This window comes from Pyrus communis, chromosome 1 (assembly GCF_041283825.1).
Source record: "Pyrus communis isolate YQ-2024b chromosome 1, ASM4128382v1, whole genome shotgun sequence".
Classification (NCBI taxonomy): domain Eukaryota; kingdom Viridiplantae; phylum Streptophyta; class Magnoliopsida; order Rosales; family Rosaceae; genus Pyrus; species Pyrus communis.
In genome coordinates this window covers 14976488-14996491 of record NC_142565.1, presented here as the reverse complement: position 1 = coordinate 14996491, position 20004 = coordinate 14976488, and the positions used below count along the sequence as shown (strand labels likewise).

General features: G+C 34.8%; 2 protein-coding genes and 1 pseudogene across 3 annotated transcripts; all 3 read right to left on the bottom strand.

Moving 5' to 3' along the window:
- Positions 1-1499: 1499 nt before the first annotated feature.
- Positions 1500-2786, bottom strand: LOC137719873 (uncharacterized). The gene is made up of 3 exons (XM_068458870.2): positions 2513-2786; positions 2206-2383; positions 1500-2064 (listed from the first exon to the last, which is right to left on the bottom strand). Exons 1-3 carry the CDS (start codon positions 2784-2786, stop codon positions 1500-1502), a joined length of 1017 nt encoding a protein of 338 aa, XP_068314971.2.
- Positions 2787-3902: 1116 nt separating this feature from the next.
- LOC137719872 (small ribosomal subunit protein eS6-like) lies at positions 3903-4962 on the bottom strand (annotated as a pseudogene). The gene is made up of 3 exons (XR_015955078.1): positions 4872-4962; positions 4443-4715; positions 3903-4274 (listed from the first exon to the last, which is right to left on the bottom strand). The product of XR_015955078.1 is annotated as a small ribosomal subunit protein eS6-like (transcript).
- Positions 4963-7902: 2940 nt separating this feature from the next.
- Positions 7903-10671, bottom strand: LOC137720008 (serine/threonine-protein kinase SAPK2). The gene is made up of 8 exons (XM_068458997.2): positions 10410-10671; positions 10182-10256; positions 9697-9852; positions 9522-9614; positions 9347-9439; positions 9109-9213; positions 8905-9003; positions 7903-8557 (listed from the first exon to the last, which is right to left on the bottom strand). The coding sequence occupies exons 1-8, from the start codon at positions 10527-10529 to the stop codon at positions 8279-8281; spliced, it is 1020 nt and encodes a 339-aa protein (XP_068315098.2). The 5' UTR covers positions 10530-10671; the 3' UTR covers positions 7903-8278.
- Between the last annotated feature and the right edge of the window lie 9333 nt (positions 10672-20004).

Below are 20004 nucleotides of genomic sequence, written 5' to 3'. Positions count from 1 at the left end.
CAAAAGCAAGCATATTCCGTTAAAACTAACCTGACGCCGTTAACTACCGTGATGAATATTCCGTTAAGATTAAAGGAATATTCCCCTTTCTTCTCCAGCTAGTCGTCGGACTCTGTCGCCGTCACCAAAAACTAGGAAAAACTTTAAACCTTTATATCTCAATCGTTTTTCATCCAAATTTCATGAAATTTGTACCAAAATAAAGCTTACAACAAGTAGAACAAAACCTTACCACTTTCAAACTCTGAAATTCATGGAATCTCGTTGGAGAAACCTCGATATTTCGGCCAAACCTGCAACTCATTGAACCTGGGCTTCCCGACGTCCAATTTCTTCCAAAATGTTTCTCCAAGCTTCGTGAGAGTGTCTTAAAGCTCACTATAACCTTAGAATCCTCTAAAACCTTCGTATTTACGTATGCATGAACAATACCTCGAACTGGGATCTTGGGTTTTCGAGGGTCTCACACCCACACACACACACATCCGTGGACCTCTCTCTCTCTTCTCTCTCAAACTTTCTTCCATTTCTGTCAAAGTGTACGGATAAATTCCCATCCACCTATTTCTGGCACGGATCGTGATCAATGTAGGTGTTTTTGGACTCCTTTCGAGCTTAGGAGTCGATTGGTAGTGGTCACGCCTTGATTTCGGTCAGGGTGTGTCAATTTTTTTGTGAAATTATATATATATATATATATATATATTGCTATTTTTTTAAGTATGGTTGTTGACGAATTATTATTAGGTACAATACATTACGTATATTTTATCTGTGGGTATGTTTGAATTTACAAAAATCATTAATTGGTACGTTTATTTGTAATTTTGGTACGTTTGATTTGATACATATTGTTAATATTGATACATTATTTTTATTTTGGTACATTTTATTTTGTACACATTGTGTATTGTACGTTTATATTATTCTCAATCCTATTTTCTCTTAACGTACTAAAAGAAAAACTTATTTCGATACGCTTGATTTGGGGGGATTTAAAAATATTTTAAACTATTTTGGAAAGAAAATATCTTAAATCGTAGATAATTATTGCTAAATTGTAGCATTATTGTGAAAATAAATTGAATCTAACCAACTTTTTTTTACAATTATCTCTAACAGAGGAGAGTGTAATCAAAAGGCTAGATTATAGGAAATTTGATACAATATAATGTGCATATAGCACCAAAACTATGACAAAAAAAAAAGAAAAAAGTTTAATCAAATCACTAAAAGACATGGATGTTTGATCTACAAAATTCAAAACTAAGGCGCCTATATCAAAAGATCCATTTTTTCCCTATAAATACCTAAGTCATTCATACTTCCATACTACCTCATTTTATTTCAATTCTTCACAACAGTAAACAACATTAAACAACACAATCTCCACCCTAATACTACTTGGGGGAGTTATTCAAACTTAAACAACATTAAACAAAATAAAACTGAAACGCCTATCTCTTGGTTCTTTTGGCGCAAAGATGTGCAACAAGATCCTATTGTAGGTACCTGTTTGTGGCATGTGAACGTATCATCATGTGGCACCTCATGTACTCATTTAAAGAGATATTACCAGTTCTTGGATCCAAAGGCAAATTAAGCACATCATATATTTTCGCACGAGCCCTTCTTGACCTATTTAAATCATCTTGGTTGTCATCAGACTCTCCATCAATATAGCCATCTCGCTCATGCTCCATAATTATGTTGTGTAATATGATGCACGACACCATGATGGAGTTCAATTTATCTCGACTCCACCCTCTTGTCGGTTCCTTAATGATCTTCCACTGTGCTTGTAGAATACCAAAAGCTCTCTCAACATCTTTCCGGTATGCCTTTTGGTGTAAGATAAACCACCTTTGGGCATCATCCACAGGGTTTGCAATTGCTTGGACAAGTGTCACCCACTTTGGGTAAATGTTATCTGCCAAGTAATACCTCATAATGTACTGACACCCGTTAATGTAGTAGTCAAGTTGAGGTGATTTACTCTCCGTCGGGTTATTAAAGAAGGGTGAACGTCCAAGTATTGTAACGTCAATTTGGGATCCTAGGACTCTAAAGAAAGCATGTCAGATCCATGTGTTAAACGAGGCAACCGCCTCTAACACAAAAATTGGCTTTCTCAATCTTCCACTAAATCTTCCTTGCCATCTGGTGGGACAGTTCTTCCACTACCAATGCATGCAATCTAATGACCTTATCATGCTCGGAAAGCCACAGTCTTCAGCTTTGCGAATGAGCCTCTCCAGATCTACTTGATTTGGTTCACGAAGGTACTCCTCTTTGTAAATCTGAACAACTGTGTGACAGAATTCAGCAAGATTATCAAGACATGTAGACTCAAACATACCATATGTATCATCCATCACATCAGCTAAGGAGGCATAAGCCAGAATTCAGAGTGCAATAGTAACCTTTTGATGAGGTGAGAAACTAGGGCGGCCTGCTTAATCCATCTTCTATCGAAAGTATGGATTGACATGTTAGACATCATGAAGTAAACGCTCGAAGACATGACGCCTCATCCGGAAACGACATCTGAAATCCTCTTCTATGTACACGGAGTTGGAGTTGAAGTAGTTGTTCATCAGAGTTTCATGCATCATCTCTCTATTTCGTGGTTTGTAAGAGTGACCAGCAACAGAGCCATCCCATTGAGGTTGTTCCTTAGTTTCCTGACACGCCATGACCCCATCCATTGCTGCCATATATGTTGTGTTGTGCCATTTGTGCCATGCTTCATCTTCTTCATCGGACTCCTCATCTTTTTGTCTCATATGCGCCTATTTATCTTCCAATTCGGAATTGGATAAGGACCTCCAATTAGAATGCAAAGAGGATCCAAAGTTGGAATTCATTGCAAACTTGAATTGAAAGAGATATTAGAGAGGGCAAAGATGAAGGTGTGTGAATTCTACCCCAATATCACCCTATTTATTAACATTGGAAGCTGAAGATAAGAAGTGTGACGTAGATAAGAAACCTATCTAAAATTTGCACATCCAATTACATCTCGACACGTGACACTCAAAATCATATCAGAAAAATTATTAAGATTACATAAAGATAAGAAATTTGGAGAGTTACTCACTTTAGCGACACATGTTATTTGAAATCCTATCCGAAAAATTATTGAGATTACATAAAGATAAGAAATCTGAAGAGTTACTCACGTTAGTGACACATGTCACTCGAAATCCTATCTGAAATATTATTGAGATCACACCTCGACAAGAAATCTGGAGAGTTACTCACGTTAGTAACACGTATCACTCGAAATCCTATCCAATTTTTTTTTTAAATTATATAAAGAGAAAAAAATCCGGAAGCTTATTCATTTGGCGATAAGTGGCACTCAAAATATGTTCGAAAACCTTATTTTAATATAGCAGTTTAATTTAAGTAACCATATTAATTCAATTAAAATAATAAATTATATTTGGCCTATGACCCTTTAGCCCCCTCGGTTGGAGATGATTTTTTGTCAAACAATTATGTTTGGCCTATGACCCTTTAACCCCCTCAGTTAGAGATGATATTAAATATGATTTCACACTGTTCATTAAAATATTAATTTCTTATAGGACTATAAGACTAAACATAACCCTTTGGCCCTTGTTTGGGTGGAGATGACCTAAGGGTCCATTTGATAACCCTTTCTTAAACGGCAATCTTTTTCTCGGCCACTACTCATTTTTCAAAATTCAACGGTGGCTGAAGAGGCCGACGATAATCTATATGGAAATGCAGCTAGGGGTTCCCAGCTTCGATCAACTTTAAAAAATGAATAAGGTGCATATGTTATCTAACTTTACAGTCCTCTCATCTCACGCTATGGAGAATAATAACCAAGTGGGATTGCACAATAGAGGACTGAGAAACACCGAGAGAGATGTCAAACACCGACAATCAAATATGAATATTGCAAACAATATCTGAAATGTGAACCACTTCAACATGTTCGACATCTATTGTGAACTACTTAAGGCTCTGACTCATTGATGAAAGCCTCACATGCTCAGAGATCTAAACAGTAATAGATGGCTTGGAAGCACCAGAGAGTCTTGATCTCCTCTTGACTAAGCTCTCACTACGGCGCTCTCGCTGCTCCTTCAACCTGGAAGCAAGGAGCTTTTGGTACTCTGCTGCCTCTGACTTTGCCTTTGCCACTCTTTTCTTCTTCTCTACAATCCTTGCTCGCTTCCTTTGTAAAGTCAAAGGAGTAACCAGTCTCTGAATTTTGGGAGCTTTGCTAGTCTCTTTGCCTGAAAACCATAAAAAATTATAGAGCACTTAGAAATAAAATAGTGGCTCATTTTGAACTAATATTAAATATGGAAACTCTATCACTGCCTAGTGTGTAATATTCTCTCCAAGTAACTTTTATTCTGTTGAGTGAAGCCAAATTTATAAACAGACTAAAAAAAACCCACCCTTTTTGTTTGTGAATGTTCTGCGGTAGGTGTTGACATACTTCCTAACGTCATCTTCCTTGGTGAGGTTAAATAACTTCCGGATCTTTGATGCCCTCTTTGGACCCCTCGTTCTTGGCTTTTCAACATCAGTCAGCCCGGGGAGTTCAGAGTCACCTTTCTTAACAACAACCAAGTTCAGAATAGAGAGGTCTGGACTGACAATGCATCCACGAACAGACTTCCTTCTTCGTTACCCATTCCTCCTTCCATACCCACGGAAGCACGGGGTTCCTAAACAAACAATATACACCAATCAGTTACATTGCCCAAAAGTTGAAACCAAGAGGTCTACAAATTAGCAATATAGAGGAAACAACAAGACTTTTCAATCAATTAGCAAGGGTCTCCCTCTCCCTCTCACAGACCAATGGGTAGATTATAACATACCTCTGTGAAGCAAAAGGCCTCTCACACGACCCTGAGTTAACACTCCTTTCTTCATAAGAAAGCCTTGCTTGTCACAGCCACCCATAATTTTAAATACATAGCCCCTGAACTCCTATCAAAAGAAGAAAAAGAAAAAAAAACACTAATAAGTATTTTATTGTCAAAAGAATAGAACTTGAAATCTTGCAAAAGGGGCATAAAAGAATCAGAAAGTAACCATACATCGCCCAGTGAATCACCATTGACTTCTTGAGAGATCCTCTTGTCTCAGAATGCACGACTGCATGATAAAAGAATTTAATGGTCATAATCTAGATACATTAGAGGTAAAATAGCAAAGAATACAAACTGTTGTTCGAAAGAAAAAAAAGCCGAGCACACGAAAAGTGAAGCAAGTCTAGAAATTGACAAAGCCATTGTTAGCTAAAAGCACACATAAGTAGCTACACACGATATGCCTCTCACTCAAAAAATCCATATCCAGAAACTACGTAAAACTATGAAGCCAATGCCCTTTTTATAACACAAGAGTACAAATAGTTTCCTTGGCGTCACAAAGTACATATAACATAGGTGTGGATACAAATCATATCCAATCAAAACACAGACGGGTAAGGATTGTAATCTGATAGGTGGATAAATTCCACATAATGCAAAATTATGGCCCATGTCTGGCATAGTCATCCACTGGTCAATGTTCACATGAGTTTCAAAAAATCTCAATTCATGAACCATATTTTAAAACTCATATAGCTTGGAGTAGCAACTTGAGTAAGTCTCTAACTCTAATAAATCTTTTTTCACTTGTATCCATCCATTCTCATTATACTCCAACAATGACGCAATTGCTCTGAAACTGCAATGTCCATCAATTACCACATCTTGCTCAGACAACTTACTCTTTAATTGTTGCATTTGAGACCTCCCACCTTTTCTCCAAAAGCCTCAAACATTGACGTGCATTATATATTTAGACAGATCAGTCAACAACAAATTCTCCTTTGATGATAGTCTACCATCAAATGAATGCCCTTAAAATGGTCTGCTACTATGTGATTATACACTCCATTAATTACTATCAATTTCCAATCATCATCAGTTGCTAGCCTTTTACCCTTTAATTGAAACGGGCATCCACACTTTTTCGTTCTTGAAGTCCTTCCATCCTCATCCTTTATTTTTATTTTGCTAATTCAGCTTATATATTGTCCATTCCTTTCACAACCCAATGTAAGTCTAGGGTTCATGTTGCCTTTTCCGCCTCAATCAAATCGTAATGTCACAATAACAAAACCATTGACCTACCCAACTTCTCGAGCCCATTGTATTAATTCCTCTCTATTCTTAAATAACTATGTCCCAAAATTTCACATATACATAAACATACAAGAGTATAAATAAATCAATTACGTAGTCAAGTAAAATCATACCTTATTTGTGGTAAATTCACTAGTAGAGTTCACTATATGTTAGATGCTAAATTGTTTGCAGATTCATCTACCTGCAAAGAACAATTTGCACGAGCTTCTTCAGAGTGGAGAGACAGCTCAGAAGTACATGCAAGGATCCAGAAGCAAGAGAATTGAAAGTTAGATCCTCCTCGAAACTACGTGCAAGGACGTGGTGTTTCAACTGGCTCTCGTGCCCGGTGCTGCACATTCATTCCAAGTGTTTTAAAATGCACATGTAAAATGAAACAACAAAAAAGGAAGGGATTGTTTGATTTGCTTAAAGATTTTCATTAGCTTTGTGTTTCTCAGCATATGTTGCCATTCATGATTCCAACAAGTAATAAAAATAAGGATATGTTGGCCAAATTCTTTTTGCTGATCTTGAATTCGTAAGTATGGAAATTCAAATGGAAAACCACATAGGTATCCAAATTCAAAAGGACGACAACGAATTCAAATATATGATGCGGCAAATCAAATGATCCACACAAAAAATTATTATTTTTTACCTCTTCAATGGAAACATAATCTTTTACCTCTTTCATATAAGCATCATCTTCCACTTCTTCAATGAAAAAGTCATCTTCTAAATCCATTGTGTGTTTCTTATTTTTTTTATTTTTTTATTTTTTTTTTTTAATGAAAGGAGATGGAAAGATGAATTAAGGTTTAAGGTGGACTGAGCATGGAACCCAACTTTTTTTTAACACATGGACAATTTGAAATTAAAAAATCCAATAAAATGTGGATGGGAAGATAAGACATTGAAATGAGAATAACATCACTTTTTTTGAAATTCTTGAGAGGCAATTTATGGTATTTTGAATGCTTCAGCGTTTTGGGGCGTTCACTCTATACATATAGATTATATCACTTTTACCTTACATTAGTTTTTATATCTACAACACTTTAAACATACAGTTTATCAAATGCTAATCTGCTTTATTTTACAAATGATTATTCTTAACGGACAACAGAAACAATTTATAAAAAAACACAGCAACCTCAAACCAACCCCTATACGATAAATGCAAATAATTAAAGAATGTTTGTGCGGCCAATAATTAATTAAGCAGCTTCTTCAATCAACCTTCTCCAATTTACCACGAGCGACTAACCATTGGACTTGCAACAGTATAATGGACGTATGGTGCTTGTCCACTAACAACATATATATCTTCAAGATTGATATTATGCGTTTACTTACGTAGTCCTTAATTAAATTATAATGCATTATTGTCCTAATTTTTTTATTTGGATCCATCCTTTTTGTGAGAGTTCTAGGAATCCTTCATCCTATCTGTTCACCATACATTGTGCGGCCAGAAATTATTATTACGTTTTTATTTAAAATTAAACACAAACAATAATTAATGAAAGCTGACAGCATAATGTACGATGAACGAATAGGATCCTGAAAATCCTCATCCTAATCTTTTGCAGATCAGGTTGGTAGAGTGGTAATTATAACATACATGTAGGCTTATGTCACAAGCCCACATAATTTTGAGGGAGGGAGATTCAAACACGAGACTTCGGGTGCAAGAATAAACGATTTTAAACACTTGAACTACAAATCATTGTCTTAATCTAGCTATGATTCCATATATAAAAAGCAGATGAGCATTATAAGAATTTGCAAATTACAAACCTAAGAAGCAACGGCCATAAGGTCCCCCTACAATGGAAATGCCATTTCACACCATTGACCTAGACAGCAAACTCCAAGCAAGGGAAAATAAACATCACTCTTTAAAGAGACAGTTTGATTCCCCAATACACCACATGAAAAAAAGGCCTTATCTCCAACTCCAACCACTTTCTGGAAATGGCATTTGGCCTCCCTGCAGCTACAGAGTGCAAAAAGTTGTATATATGATTTGAACCGAAAATCCCACTATGCTCGTGTAAAGGATACATCGGACATAATGGAAAATCTCGATATAAACTTAAAACTCATAACGCACAAACAAAATCACCACTTGTCTCTATATCATCTATTTCAGCGTCGTCTATCTCATCAAGATCCATGCTCCCAAGTAAATGTCCCCCATATTTGGTGCCGTTCACAGCAGGTTTTCTAGCTTCTTGAATTATTGCCAATATTTCTTCATTGCTTTGGGATGATGATTCATAATTGTGGTCATTGTTTGGGAGGCCAATTTCTTCCATGAATTCTACTGGGATGTTTTTTAGAAACCACGGATGCTGCTTTATTTCCGGGATAGTTATTCTCTGCACCAAATACAACGATTGACAATCAACCACGTGTGTATAACGACAACCGTTGTTAGAGAAGCAAAACAAAGGGTATAAAGTATAAAGACTAAAAAAAGTGACAAAGGATTTTCTTTCTAAGCACGGTTGTGAGCCATCTACACACATCAACAATTGACAATTATGTCGTGCACAACGATAGCCATTCTAGGCGAATAAAAAAAAGGGCATTAAAGTATAAAGACTCGAACAAAGTTACAGTAGGTTTTCTGTCATTTTAGGCAGGGTTGTCAGCAGTATGCGTACATCCACGACTGACAATTAATGACATACATACCAGTGATTGTGAGTGCAAGGAATAATACCTTTTCTGGGTTAGCAACGAAGATTCGAGAAAGCAGATGTCTGCACTCCATGGAAACACGTACATAGGCCGGAATTGAATAGTGGACACTAAGAATCCTCTGCAATAAGCCATTATCAAATTATAGTTGTTAGGCAACAACATCGAAAGGCATGGCAATAGGCGAAACAAAAACGGTACAAGTAGCACAAGGATATACATGTACCTGAAGTGTTTTTCTGAAATTTTTTGGATCTTCTGGATCTTCAAAGGGATAAGCACCAACAAGCATGACATACAAGGTAACCCCACATGACCAAACATCCGCAATCTAAGATTCTCAAAGGATAAAAAAATGAGTGAGAAAACATGGATGTTAGTTAGGTGACCAAATAGTTGGTCAAAAATGACGAGGACAAGACCAACAGAAGATGAAAACAAACCAGCCTTGGATAAAACGTTACCTTGCCATCATACCCTTTTCTTGACAGGACTTCCGGTGCAATGTATGCCGGTGTTCCAACAGTTGATTTCGGTTGGGAATGCAACACAGATGACTATAAGATGCAGAAGAAAAGTAATTACCATATGAAATAGAAATTCACTATACGAATTGCAGTCAATTAACTGGTAAATTGCCTTGGAATAACCAAAGTCGCAAATTTTGAGACGCGGGGCTGAGCTTCCATCCAGAAGAGTGTTCTCCAATTTAAGATCTCTGTGGCAAATTTGCTGCAAGACAAGAAAAAAAATAATATCATAAGCTGGAAGAATCACAAATCATATCATGATTTTGGTGGGTTGAGGGTTTTACCATTGAATGACAATAGCTGACTCCTGATATGAGCTGTTGAAAGAAATATCTTGCTTCGTCCTCACTGAATCGACCAGCATTGCATATTCTTTCGAAAAGTTCACCTCCAGCTGCATATTCCATCACAATTGCTAAATCGTTTGGTGTCAACAACACCTGCAAAAATTAATTGATAATTAGTAAACAAATCAAAATACGTACAGATTAGAAAATTCCCGTTTGCTTTCAAACATGCTGAACCCTAGAAATTAATAACAAATAGTTACGCAGAGGAATTGAGAGGAAAAAAAGGTGATAAATAAGCACGAATATTTACTTTAAATCAAGTGGAATTAAAAGTTAAAGACAAAAAGTAGTCTGATTATTCTCTAATAATTTTTCAAGCTGCACACACCACCAACATAACTTGCAAGTTGCAATTAACCATTTATTCCCACCGCAGAGGTTAATTCCAATACAATTTCACAAATAAGAAATTAACATACCTCTTTAAATCTTATTATATTTGGATGCTTCAAGGACCTGTGGTTCATAATCTCCCTCTGTACATGCTCATCAATCTATAAAACACACACAAACCCAGTTGGATTTAACACAAACCAAGTTCATAAAAACGAACAAACTGATAAAATCCCACCTGGGAAAACAAAGACACTGATTAAAACTTGAAAAAATAGTTGAAATATGCAGAAAATTAATAAATAATTAATCACCTTCTGGCCTCTCTCAATAAACTTGATGGCAAAGCGCTCGCCACTCCATTTGTCCTTCACCAGCTTCGCAACCCCAAAATTCCCAGACCCAATATCCTTCTCTATCTCATACCTTTCCATTGCTTGCTCTCTCTAAAACTCTCTCTTTCTCTCCCTTAAATCGTCTGTAAATTCACTTCTCGTCGTGGAATTAACAAAAGAGGCAGTAGAACCAGAAGCTCCACGTGTCAATTAGGCAGTGGTCGTGATATCCAGCAGACCTAAGCAAGTTGTGACCGACCACTACCTATATAAGTTGGGTTTTGTACTCGCGGTTACAACTTTACGACGTGTCGTTATGAGAATGTTGTTGGCAGCTGTTTGTTTAAACTTGGCGGGTAAAAGTTTTGGCTACCCTCAGCGAGTGGCACAAGTATCTTTTGGGGTTTACGAGGAGAGAGGATGATGACGTGGACGGTGGAGGTGGAAGGGCATTGAGATTGTGGTGTGCAAATTTGATGGGCGGGACCACACACTTTATAATGCGGTGTGGCTTTCTCCTATCATCTATCTTGGAATTTGGAATTTGGAATTTGGAATTTGAAATTTGGAACGAACAAGCAACCAGATTGGTTGGCATTTTGCATACACTAAAAAGTTGGCTTCATCATAAAGGCAACAGACCCTCCCCATCTAAAGGATCCCCATTTTATTGATAAAAATAAGTTGTAAGACTCAACTATCTGAATTGTTTATTTTTTAAGTCTTCATTTATAGATAATTTTTATAATAAAAAAATCAATATAATCCGAAACCATTTGTTCATTTGATTGTCATAATGAAATTACAATGTTTCTTAGGACATAATGTTTATCAATTTCTTTAAACTCGATTAGATATTTCAACCGTTTCCAATTTGGCTAATGTTTTGGAATGATGATTTATACAGTGAAACTTGAAAAATAGATAGCTTGTATCGTTCGTTCTATGTGAAGTGAGCCCCACAACTAGTTCTTATTTTTACCAAAAAACAAGGATCCTTTTGGATAAAGGTCCTGAAAGGATAATCACCCCACACTTTGTGCAAATATTTTTCAATGTATACGAAACACAACACACCAATGTCATAATCCAAATGAATAGACGTACACTAGGAAAAAAACAAAAAAAAACTTATTATCACTTATATTATGACTTCTATTCTAAAATTCTCACCTATACCCCGTCTAGCACTGCCTTGGCCCCACTTAGGCATTAGGCACTGGCCACCCTTCCGATTAATCCCTAGACATTTGAAAATTAAGAAATAACACATCGACATGCTTAGGCAGGCCTATTCAGCTTAGACCCACCTAGGTCATGACTCTCACTTAAATAGAAAATAGATAACTCTCATATTGCAATTTATTTTTTTAATAAATTGTAAGAGAGACTTGTTGAATACTTAGATGAACACTCATTATATGCTTGCTTCCCGTGTTTTCATTATGTTCTAAAACTTTATAATTTATATGTAATTCTATTTTACAATTTATATATTCTATTCGCAATTATATATCTTTTAATATAAGCAGACACTTATTTATACGAGTATATAATAAATTTACTTAAATCCGCTTAGTCCGCTTAGTCCGCTTAGGCCCCACCTTGCCGCCTACGCAATAGGCCCTAGTTTGCTGCCCGACTAACTCTTAGCGTCTTTTAGAACCTTAATTATGACACTTGGTAAACCAGACTATGTTTCAGTACACTAAAAAATTTCTTCCCTTAGTGAACGAAGAAGTGATTCATTGGATTTAGTTCTACAATTTAGTTGCGCTTTTCATTCTCTAGGACTTGAATCAAGGAATTATGTTTTTAAAGATTAATTAGGGAGTTGGAGCAAGTGATGTATTGCTCTGTTAAAAAATGCAATCCCACATCACAACTTTGACATTATATATATTGCTACTTGTAAATGAATGATTTTCTTGTAAATAACTCCAAGATTTTTTGTTTTAAAATCTTTTAATGCAGGTCTGTGTATGTGGTTAAGTTGAGATAATATATATATGAGTTATAGTAGACAAATGACTCACTCTGAAATCTTGACACAATGCTCTGGTAGAGCATTTTTTACTATACCAAGGTCATTTACGGAGTGAGCATTTGATTACACTATTAATGTAGTATATTATATTTGAACCTTATTGCATAACAATTTAGACAACCCCTTTTGATAAAATTAAAATATATATTTAGATTTTTAAAAATATAATAATACAATCCTAAAACGTTTGATTGAAATTAACAGAAATGCTCGTACAAGTTTAGAAACACCTCTACAAATGAAAAGGGAGTTTGTAGTTTGTAGCTAGCAGTTTTTTAATGAAAGATTTTATTTAATCTGTTTCTCATTCGTCTGTAACATAAAAAGGATAGCGTACTGTATCTATCTTTTCTTTTGCTTAAAATTGCCTGAGGGAGCGACTACAACATCAACATCTCTCCACACTCCAATGAACAGCCTAACAAAGTAACTCGAGTTATATAATATTAATTACTTGCAAGTGGCTCTTTACTATAGTGGTGAAAAGGTGTTGAGCTCTTGCGTGACGCTATGAGTTTGAATCTCGTCGGTGATTAATCTAAAAAAATCTATCGTTTGACAAAAAAAAAAATATATATATATATATATTAACTAATTGCTGCCCTAATTAATTAATTAATTAAATCCATAATTAGAAGTTTTGTTTTTCACTTTCAGTTTGGAGCAAGTTTAAAAATGTGTCTAATGTTCAAAAGTAGAAGTTTTTTTTTTTAGGTAGGAAACTTCAGCTGAATCAGCACTCTACTGCATGCATGGTTTAAGCTACACGAGGGTTTGAATCCAAAACATAGTAAATTCATAAAAGACTTTTTTAACAGGGATAATCCGCTAATTAAAAATAAGAGTGAACTACTCAAAATGACAGATTTGATAGACATCTATGTAACATGGCGCACTGGTATGGAAGTCAGACTTATGGTCAAGTGGAGGCTAAAATGCCTCTACGAGTCTTCCCAGTCCCCGAAAATTGTGGATAATCGTAACTTGACACCAGTTGTTCCTTTTTTTTTACAAAAAAAAAAATGTAAAATGGGTCACATCTTTGCGAGAGAATACAGAAGTAACATCTCTAATATAAAAAAAAAAGAGATTAATAAATATGAAAAGTAAAGTAGTGTTGAATAACTATTTCGAAGTGGTTAGAGAATATTGCATGTAGTGTATTGACAACCCCTTTTGATTATACCAATTTCGAAGAGGAATTTAGACAACCCTATTAATTTAGTATATTATATTTTTTTACTATACCAAGGTCATTTACGGTGTGTTTTTATTTATTTACACTAAATATTTATTGCATTATTTGTACACATAAAGCATATATGCCCGAAGTTCTTAACAAGTTCGGTCTAGAGCTTCCTGGAATAATGCGAGATCATCCTAGCAAATCACTAGGAATTGATGTGATCGAGAACCCAATTTACGGGATTGATCACCTTGTGTAAGGATCTGAAGTGTTGTTCAAAGTTGAGAATATTGCATGCGATTATAAGAAGTTGCCAATTACTTACTTCTTGAGCGAAAAGTAAACTTATTTCATCCAAAGCTTCGATTACTTGGAAGTTGACGGATGTCAGTCAACGATGACTGGCCAATCCAAAAAGGGAAAAGGAATAGAAAGAGAAGGAATTGTGAAACAGCAGTTTACAGCTACGGTGCTGGAGTGAAGCCTGGAGGAATGAACATGCATCTTGTTATTTTGGGAACAATCCACAATCTTATCCCCTCACAAGGCCGTTCTCTCTCCAAACATCAAACACCTGTGCGTGCAGCCATCACTAACCTCTCACTGTTCGACAGTCTGTGATTTCTGATGGTCATTTGATTGGACGCAGGCGAATTGGTAGACCAAAGTGGTTTTGGCGTTTTCACTTTAAAATCATGTATTTTGTTCTTTCTTGTTTTCTAGCATAAAAGTTGTCTAAATAATGCACAACAGACAGCTAAATATGAGCATGCAGAGATATGGAAACTTTCTTTTCAGTTAGCAAAATATAAGGGAGCTGCTGCGGCTGCTGCTGCTGCAGATATCCCTATCAAGGAAGAAGAAAGAAACCATTTAGGTGAAGGCATCTGTCCCATGATTTAGAATGATATTTCATGTCATTTGACCACTGAATACATTAAAGAGAGTGATAATCTAGTGTTTTATGCTGACCAATGGCCAAATAATTACAATTGAGATTGTTATTATTATAGCAATTTAGAACCGTGTGAAAAGTTTAGGACTTGTTTTTGGTAATAATTTCGTTTTCCACTTCTTTTTTGCGAATATATATATACAACCAATAGGAAAAGTGAATAGTGGTTTTGGACGTGTTACCAAGTTGCTTCCAAGACAAAAAAATTTCAAAGGCATCCCAAAATAATGCGTCTAATAAGGCAAGGACATTTTTGTCATTTTAATAGTATTTTTTTTAATAATTAATTTTTTGTGTTTTTTTTAATTAGTAACTCATAATAGGCTAATAATAATATGATTCAATTTCTTTATTTTTAAGCACGTTCAAAACGTCTTAAGAGGCATGTAATGCTAGTTATAAAAAAGGTCATTCACACGCGGATAATAATATGATTAAATTAGTTGTCAAATGATTGTTTTTTTCTAACAAACGATGTTATCTACACTAAGAGGGAGGGGTGGGCTTAGCCTCATAATGGGCTAGCAATAATGTAATTCAATCAGTTATTTTTTAAATATTATTTTCACTATTTTAAACACATTCAAAACATCTTAAGAGGCATGTAACACTGGTTATTAAAAAAGTCTTTCGCACGCAGATAATAATGTAATTAAATTATTTTCACTATTGGTTTTTAACAAACGATATTATTTACACTAAGGATGAATAGTGATTTTGGTGTCACCAAACCTCAACAAAGACAAAAAAAACTTCAAATGCATCCCAAAATATGGATCAAATAAGGCAGAGGCATTTTCATCATTTTAATAGTATTTTTTTAATAATTAATTTTTTTGTTTTTTTATTTTTAATTAGTACCTCACAATAGGCTACTAATAATGTGATTCAATTTCTCTATTTTTAAACACGTTCAAAACATCTTAAGATGCGTGTAATGCTGGTTATAAAAAAGGTCATTCGCACGCGAATAATAATATGATTAAATTAGTTGTCAAATGATTGTTTTTTTTTTTTTTTAACAAACGATATTATTTACACTAAGGGTGAGGGGTGGGCTTAGCCTCACAATGGACTAGCAATAATGTGATTCAATCAGTTGTTTATTAAATATTATTTTCTCTATTTTAAACACGTTCAAAACATCTTAAGATGCATGTAATGCCAGTTATAAAAACAGTATTTCGTGCGCAGATAATAATGTGGTTAAATTAGTTGTCAAATAATTATTATTTTTTTTAACAAATGATATTATCTATACTAAGGGGATACTAAAGGGGTGGTGTCATATCCCCGCCCGGGCAGGACCACTTCCTGGGCCCGCTCCACCACCGTAGCACGATATTGTCCGCTTTGGGCTTACCATTCCCTCGCGGTTTTGTTTTTGGGAACTCACGAGCAACTTCTCAGTGGATCACTCATCATGGGATTGCTCTAGCCTCCTTCTTGCTTAACTTCGGAGTTCCTACGGAACCCGAAGCCAGTGAGCTCCCAAAAGGCCTCGTGCTAGGTAGGGATGGGAATATACATTTAAGGATCACCCCCCTGGGCGATGTGGGATGTTACAATCCACCCCCCTTAAGGGCCCGACGTCCTCGTCGGCACACCACGCCCAGGGTTAGGCTCTGATACCAAATTGTCACATCCCCACCCGGGCAGGACCACTTCCCGGGCCCATTCCACCACCGTAGCACGATATTGTCCGCTTTGGGCTTACCATTCCCTCACGGTTTTGTTTTTGTGAACTCACGAGCAACTTCCCAGTGGGTCACCCATCATAGGATTGCTCTAGCCCCCTTCTCGCTTAACTTCGAAGTTCCTACGGAACCCGAAGCCAGTGAACTTCCAAAAAGCCTCGTGCTAGGTAGGGATGAGAATATACATTTAAAGATCACTCCCCTGGACGATGTGGGATCTTACATATGGGTGTGGGCTTAGCCTCAAAATGGGCTAGCAATAATGTGATTCAATCAGTTGTTTATTAAATATTATTTTCCCTATTTTTAAAACACGTTCAAAACATCTTAAAAGGTTGTAATGCCGGTTATAAAAAATATCATTCGCATTCGGATAATAAAGTGATTAAATTAGTTGTCAAATAATTGTTTTTTTTTTTTCAATTAGTAACTCACAATAGGCTACCAATAATGTGATTCGATTTCTCTATTTTTTAACACATTCAAAACATCTTAAGAGACGTATAATGCTGGTTATAAAAAATGTCTTTCACATGCGGATAATAATGTGATTAAATTAGTTGTCAAATGATTGCTTTTTTTGTTTAACAAACAATGTTATCTACACTAAGGGGGAGAGGTGGGTTTAGCCTCACAATGGATTAGCAATAATGTGATTCAATCAGTTGTTTATTAAATATTATTTTCTCTATTTTCAACAAGTTCGAAACATCTTAAGAGGCGTGTAAACCCGGTTATAAAAATAGTATTTCACATGCAAATAATAATGTGGTTAAATTAGTTGTCAAATGTTTTTTTTTTTTTAAACAAACGATATTATCTACACTAAGGGGGAAAGGGCGGGCTTAGCCTCACAATGGGCTAGTAATAATCTGATTCAATCAGTTGTTTATTAAATATTATTTTCTCTATTTTTAAACACATTCAAAACATCTTAAAAGTCATGTAATGCCAGTTATAAAAAAAGGTTTTCACACGAGGATAATAATGCAATTAAATTACATTAAATTAGTTGTCAAATAATTGTTTTTTTTAATTAGTACCTAACAATAAGCTAGCAATAATGTGAATCAATTTCTCTATTTTTAAACACGTTCAAAACATCTTAAGAGGCGTGTAATGCCGATTATAAAAAAAAAGTCATTCGCACACAGATAATAATGTGATTAAATTAGTTGTCAAATGATTGTTTTTTGTTAACAAACGATATTATCTACACTAAGGGGAAGGGGGTGGGCTTAGCCACAATGGACTAGCAATAATGTGATTCAATCAGTTGTTTATTAAATATTATTTTTTCAATTTTAAACATATTCAAAACATCTTGAGAGGCGTGTAATGCTGGTTATAAAAAAGTCTTTCGCATACGGATAATAATGTGATTAAATTAGTTGTCAAATGATTGTTTTTTTTAACAAACAATATTATCTACACTAAGAAGGAGGGGGTACACTTAGTCTCACAATGGGCTAACAATAATATGATTCAATCATTTGTTTATTAGATATTATTTTCTCTATTTTTAAACACGTTCAAAACATCTTAAAAGATAAGTAATGCCGGTTATAGAAAAAGTCTTTCGCATGTGGAAAATAATGTGATTCAATTACATTAAATTAGTTGCCACATGATTGCTTTTTGGGGTGTGATATCCAACACCCTTTTTTAATTCTCACACACCTTTCTACTTTTCGACCGTCGGATCGGATGAATTGAAGAAAATCAACGGGCAGAAATTAACAAAGGGTGCGTGAGAAGTAAAAAGGGGTGTGTGGATAGCACACCCCTTGTATTTTTTTTTTAACAAACGATATTATCTACACTGAGGGGGAGGAGGTGGGCTTAGCCTCATAATAGACTAGCAATAATGTGATTCAATCAATTATTTATTAAATATTATTTTCTCTATTTTTAAGCATGTTCAAAACATCATAAGAGCCGTGTAATGCCGGTTATAAAAAAAAAAAAAAGGTCTTTCCCACGCAAATAATAATGTAATTAAATTAGTTGTTCAATGATTATTTTTTTTTTTTAACAAACGATATTATCTACATTAAGGGGTGGGGGTACGCTTAGCCTCATAATGGGCTAGCAATGATGTGATTTAATCAATTGTTTATTAAATATTATTTTCTCTATTTTTAATGTAAATTCTATAGAGACAGATTTTATTATGTGAATTCAGCTGCTTTAATTGGTTTACGAAGTGTTTCTTCTAGCATGATCTAAGATAATTCATTTACTTCTAATATTTGACTTTTTTTTTTGTCAATTTACGCATATATATACATTTAAAACATGTAAGTCGTGCATAGCATACTGTGATTCAAAAAATGCCTTCATAATTTTAATTAGTTTTTTTGTGCTGTTTTTTTTTTTAATTAACTACCTCACAATAGGCTAGCAATAATGTGATTCAATTTCTCTATTTTAAAACACGTTAAAACATCTTAAGAGACGTGTAATGCCGGTTATAAAAAATAAAAATAAAAAAGGTATTTGGCATGCGGATAATAATGTGATTAAATTAGTTGTCAAATGATTGTTTTTTTTTTTTTAACAAACGATATTATCTACACTAAGGGTGAGGGGTGCGCTTAGCCTTATAATAGGCTAACAATAATGTGATTCAATCAGTTGTGTATTAAATATTATTTTCTCTATTTTTAAACACGTTCAAAACATCTTAAGAGGCATGTAATTCCGTTTATAAAAAAGATCTTTCGCAAGCAGATAATAATGTGATTAAATTAGTTGTCAAATAATTTTTTTTTTTAACAAACAGTATTATCTACACTAATGGGGAGGGGTCGGGTTTTGCCTCACAATGAGCTAGCAATAATTGGCTTACAAGGGGTTTCTTCTAACATGATCTAAGATTATTCATTTATTTCAAATATTTAACTTTCCTTTTGTCAATTTACGTATATAAATACATTTAAAATGTGTAAGTCATGCGTGGCATGTTGTGATTCAAAAAATGCCACGCGCGTGCATAAAGGCTAGTATATGAGAAATAAATATGAAAAATGATGAATTAAAAAGCATGATGAAAGCGGAAAAAAGAAATAAAGATGAATGAATAAAGAACAAAATGTTAAAAGGGAAAACAACTTAAAATCGTTTTCACCATTTCTTCTACATTTATCAGACCATCTTTTCCCCACTTTTCTTTATCATTTTTTCCTCTATATAGTAATTTCATCATATTTTAAACACAAAGAGTAAAAACTATAAAACTTTAAAGCTAAATGATTATCAAACGTGCCTTACCTATGGAGACAAAAAAACAAAATACATTTCATAGAATCTCTTTAGTTTTGAATTATTTCAAGGAGAGACAAAAACTCAAACCCTAACAAACCTAACCCAAAAACAAGCAAACCAAAATTTTGAAATTTTAGCGGTGCTCCCAATAAACTTGTTACTTAACCAAAACAAAACTACAAGCTGACACCATCTAAAAACCTTCAAATTTATTTTAGATTCGTGAAAATTATTTTTTTGCACTTTTGCAAGATCGACTTCAAAACTCATGAACTTTTACAAGATCAGTTTCAAAAAATTTCGCACATCCACAAGATCATTTTCAAAATTCCAGCACTTCCGTAAGATTAGTTTCAAAGTTCTAGCATTTCTACAAGATTAATTTCAAAAAATTCAGCACTTTTGCAAGATCAGTTTCAAAA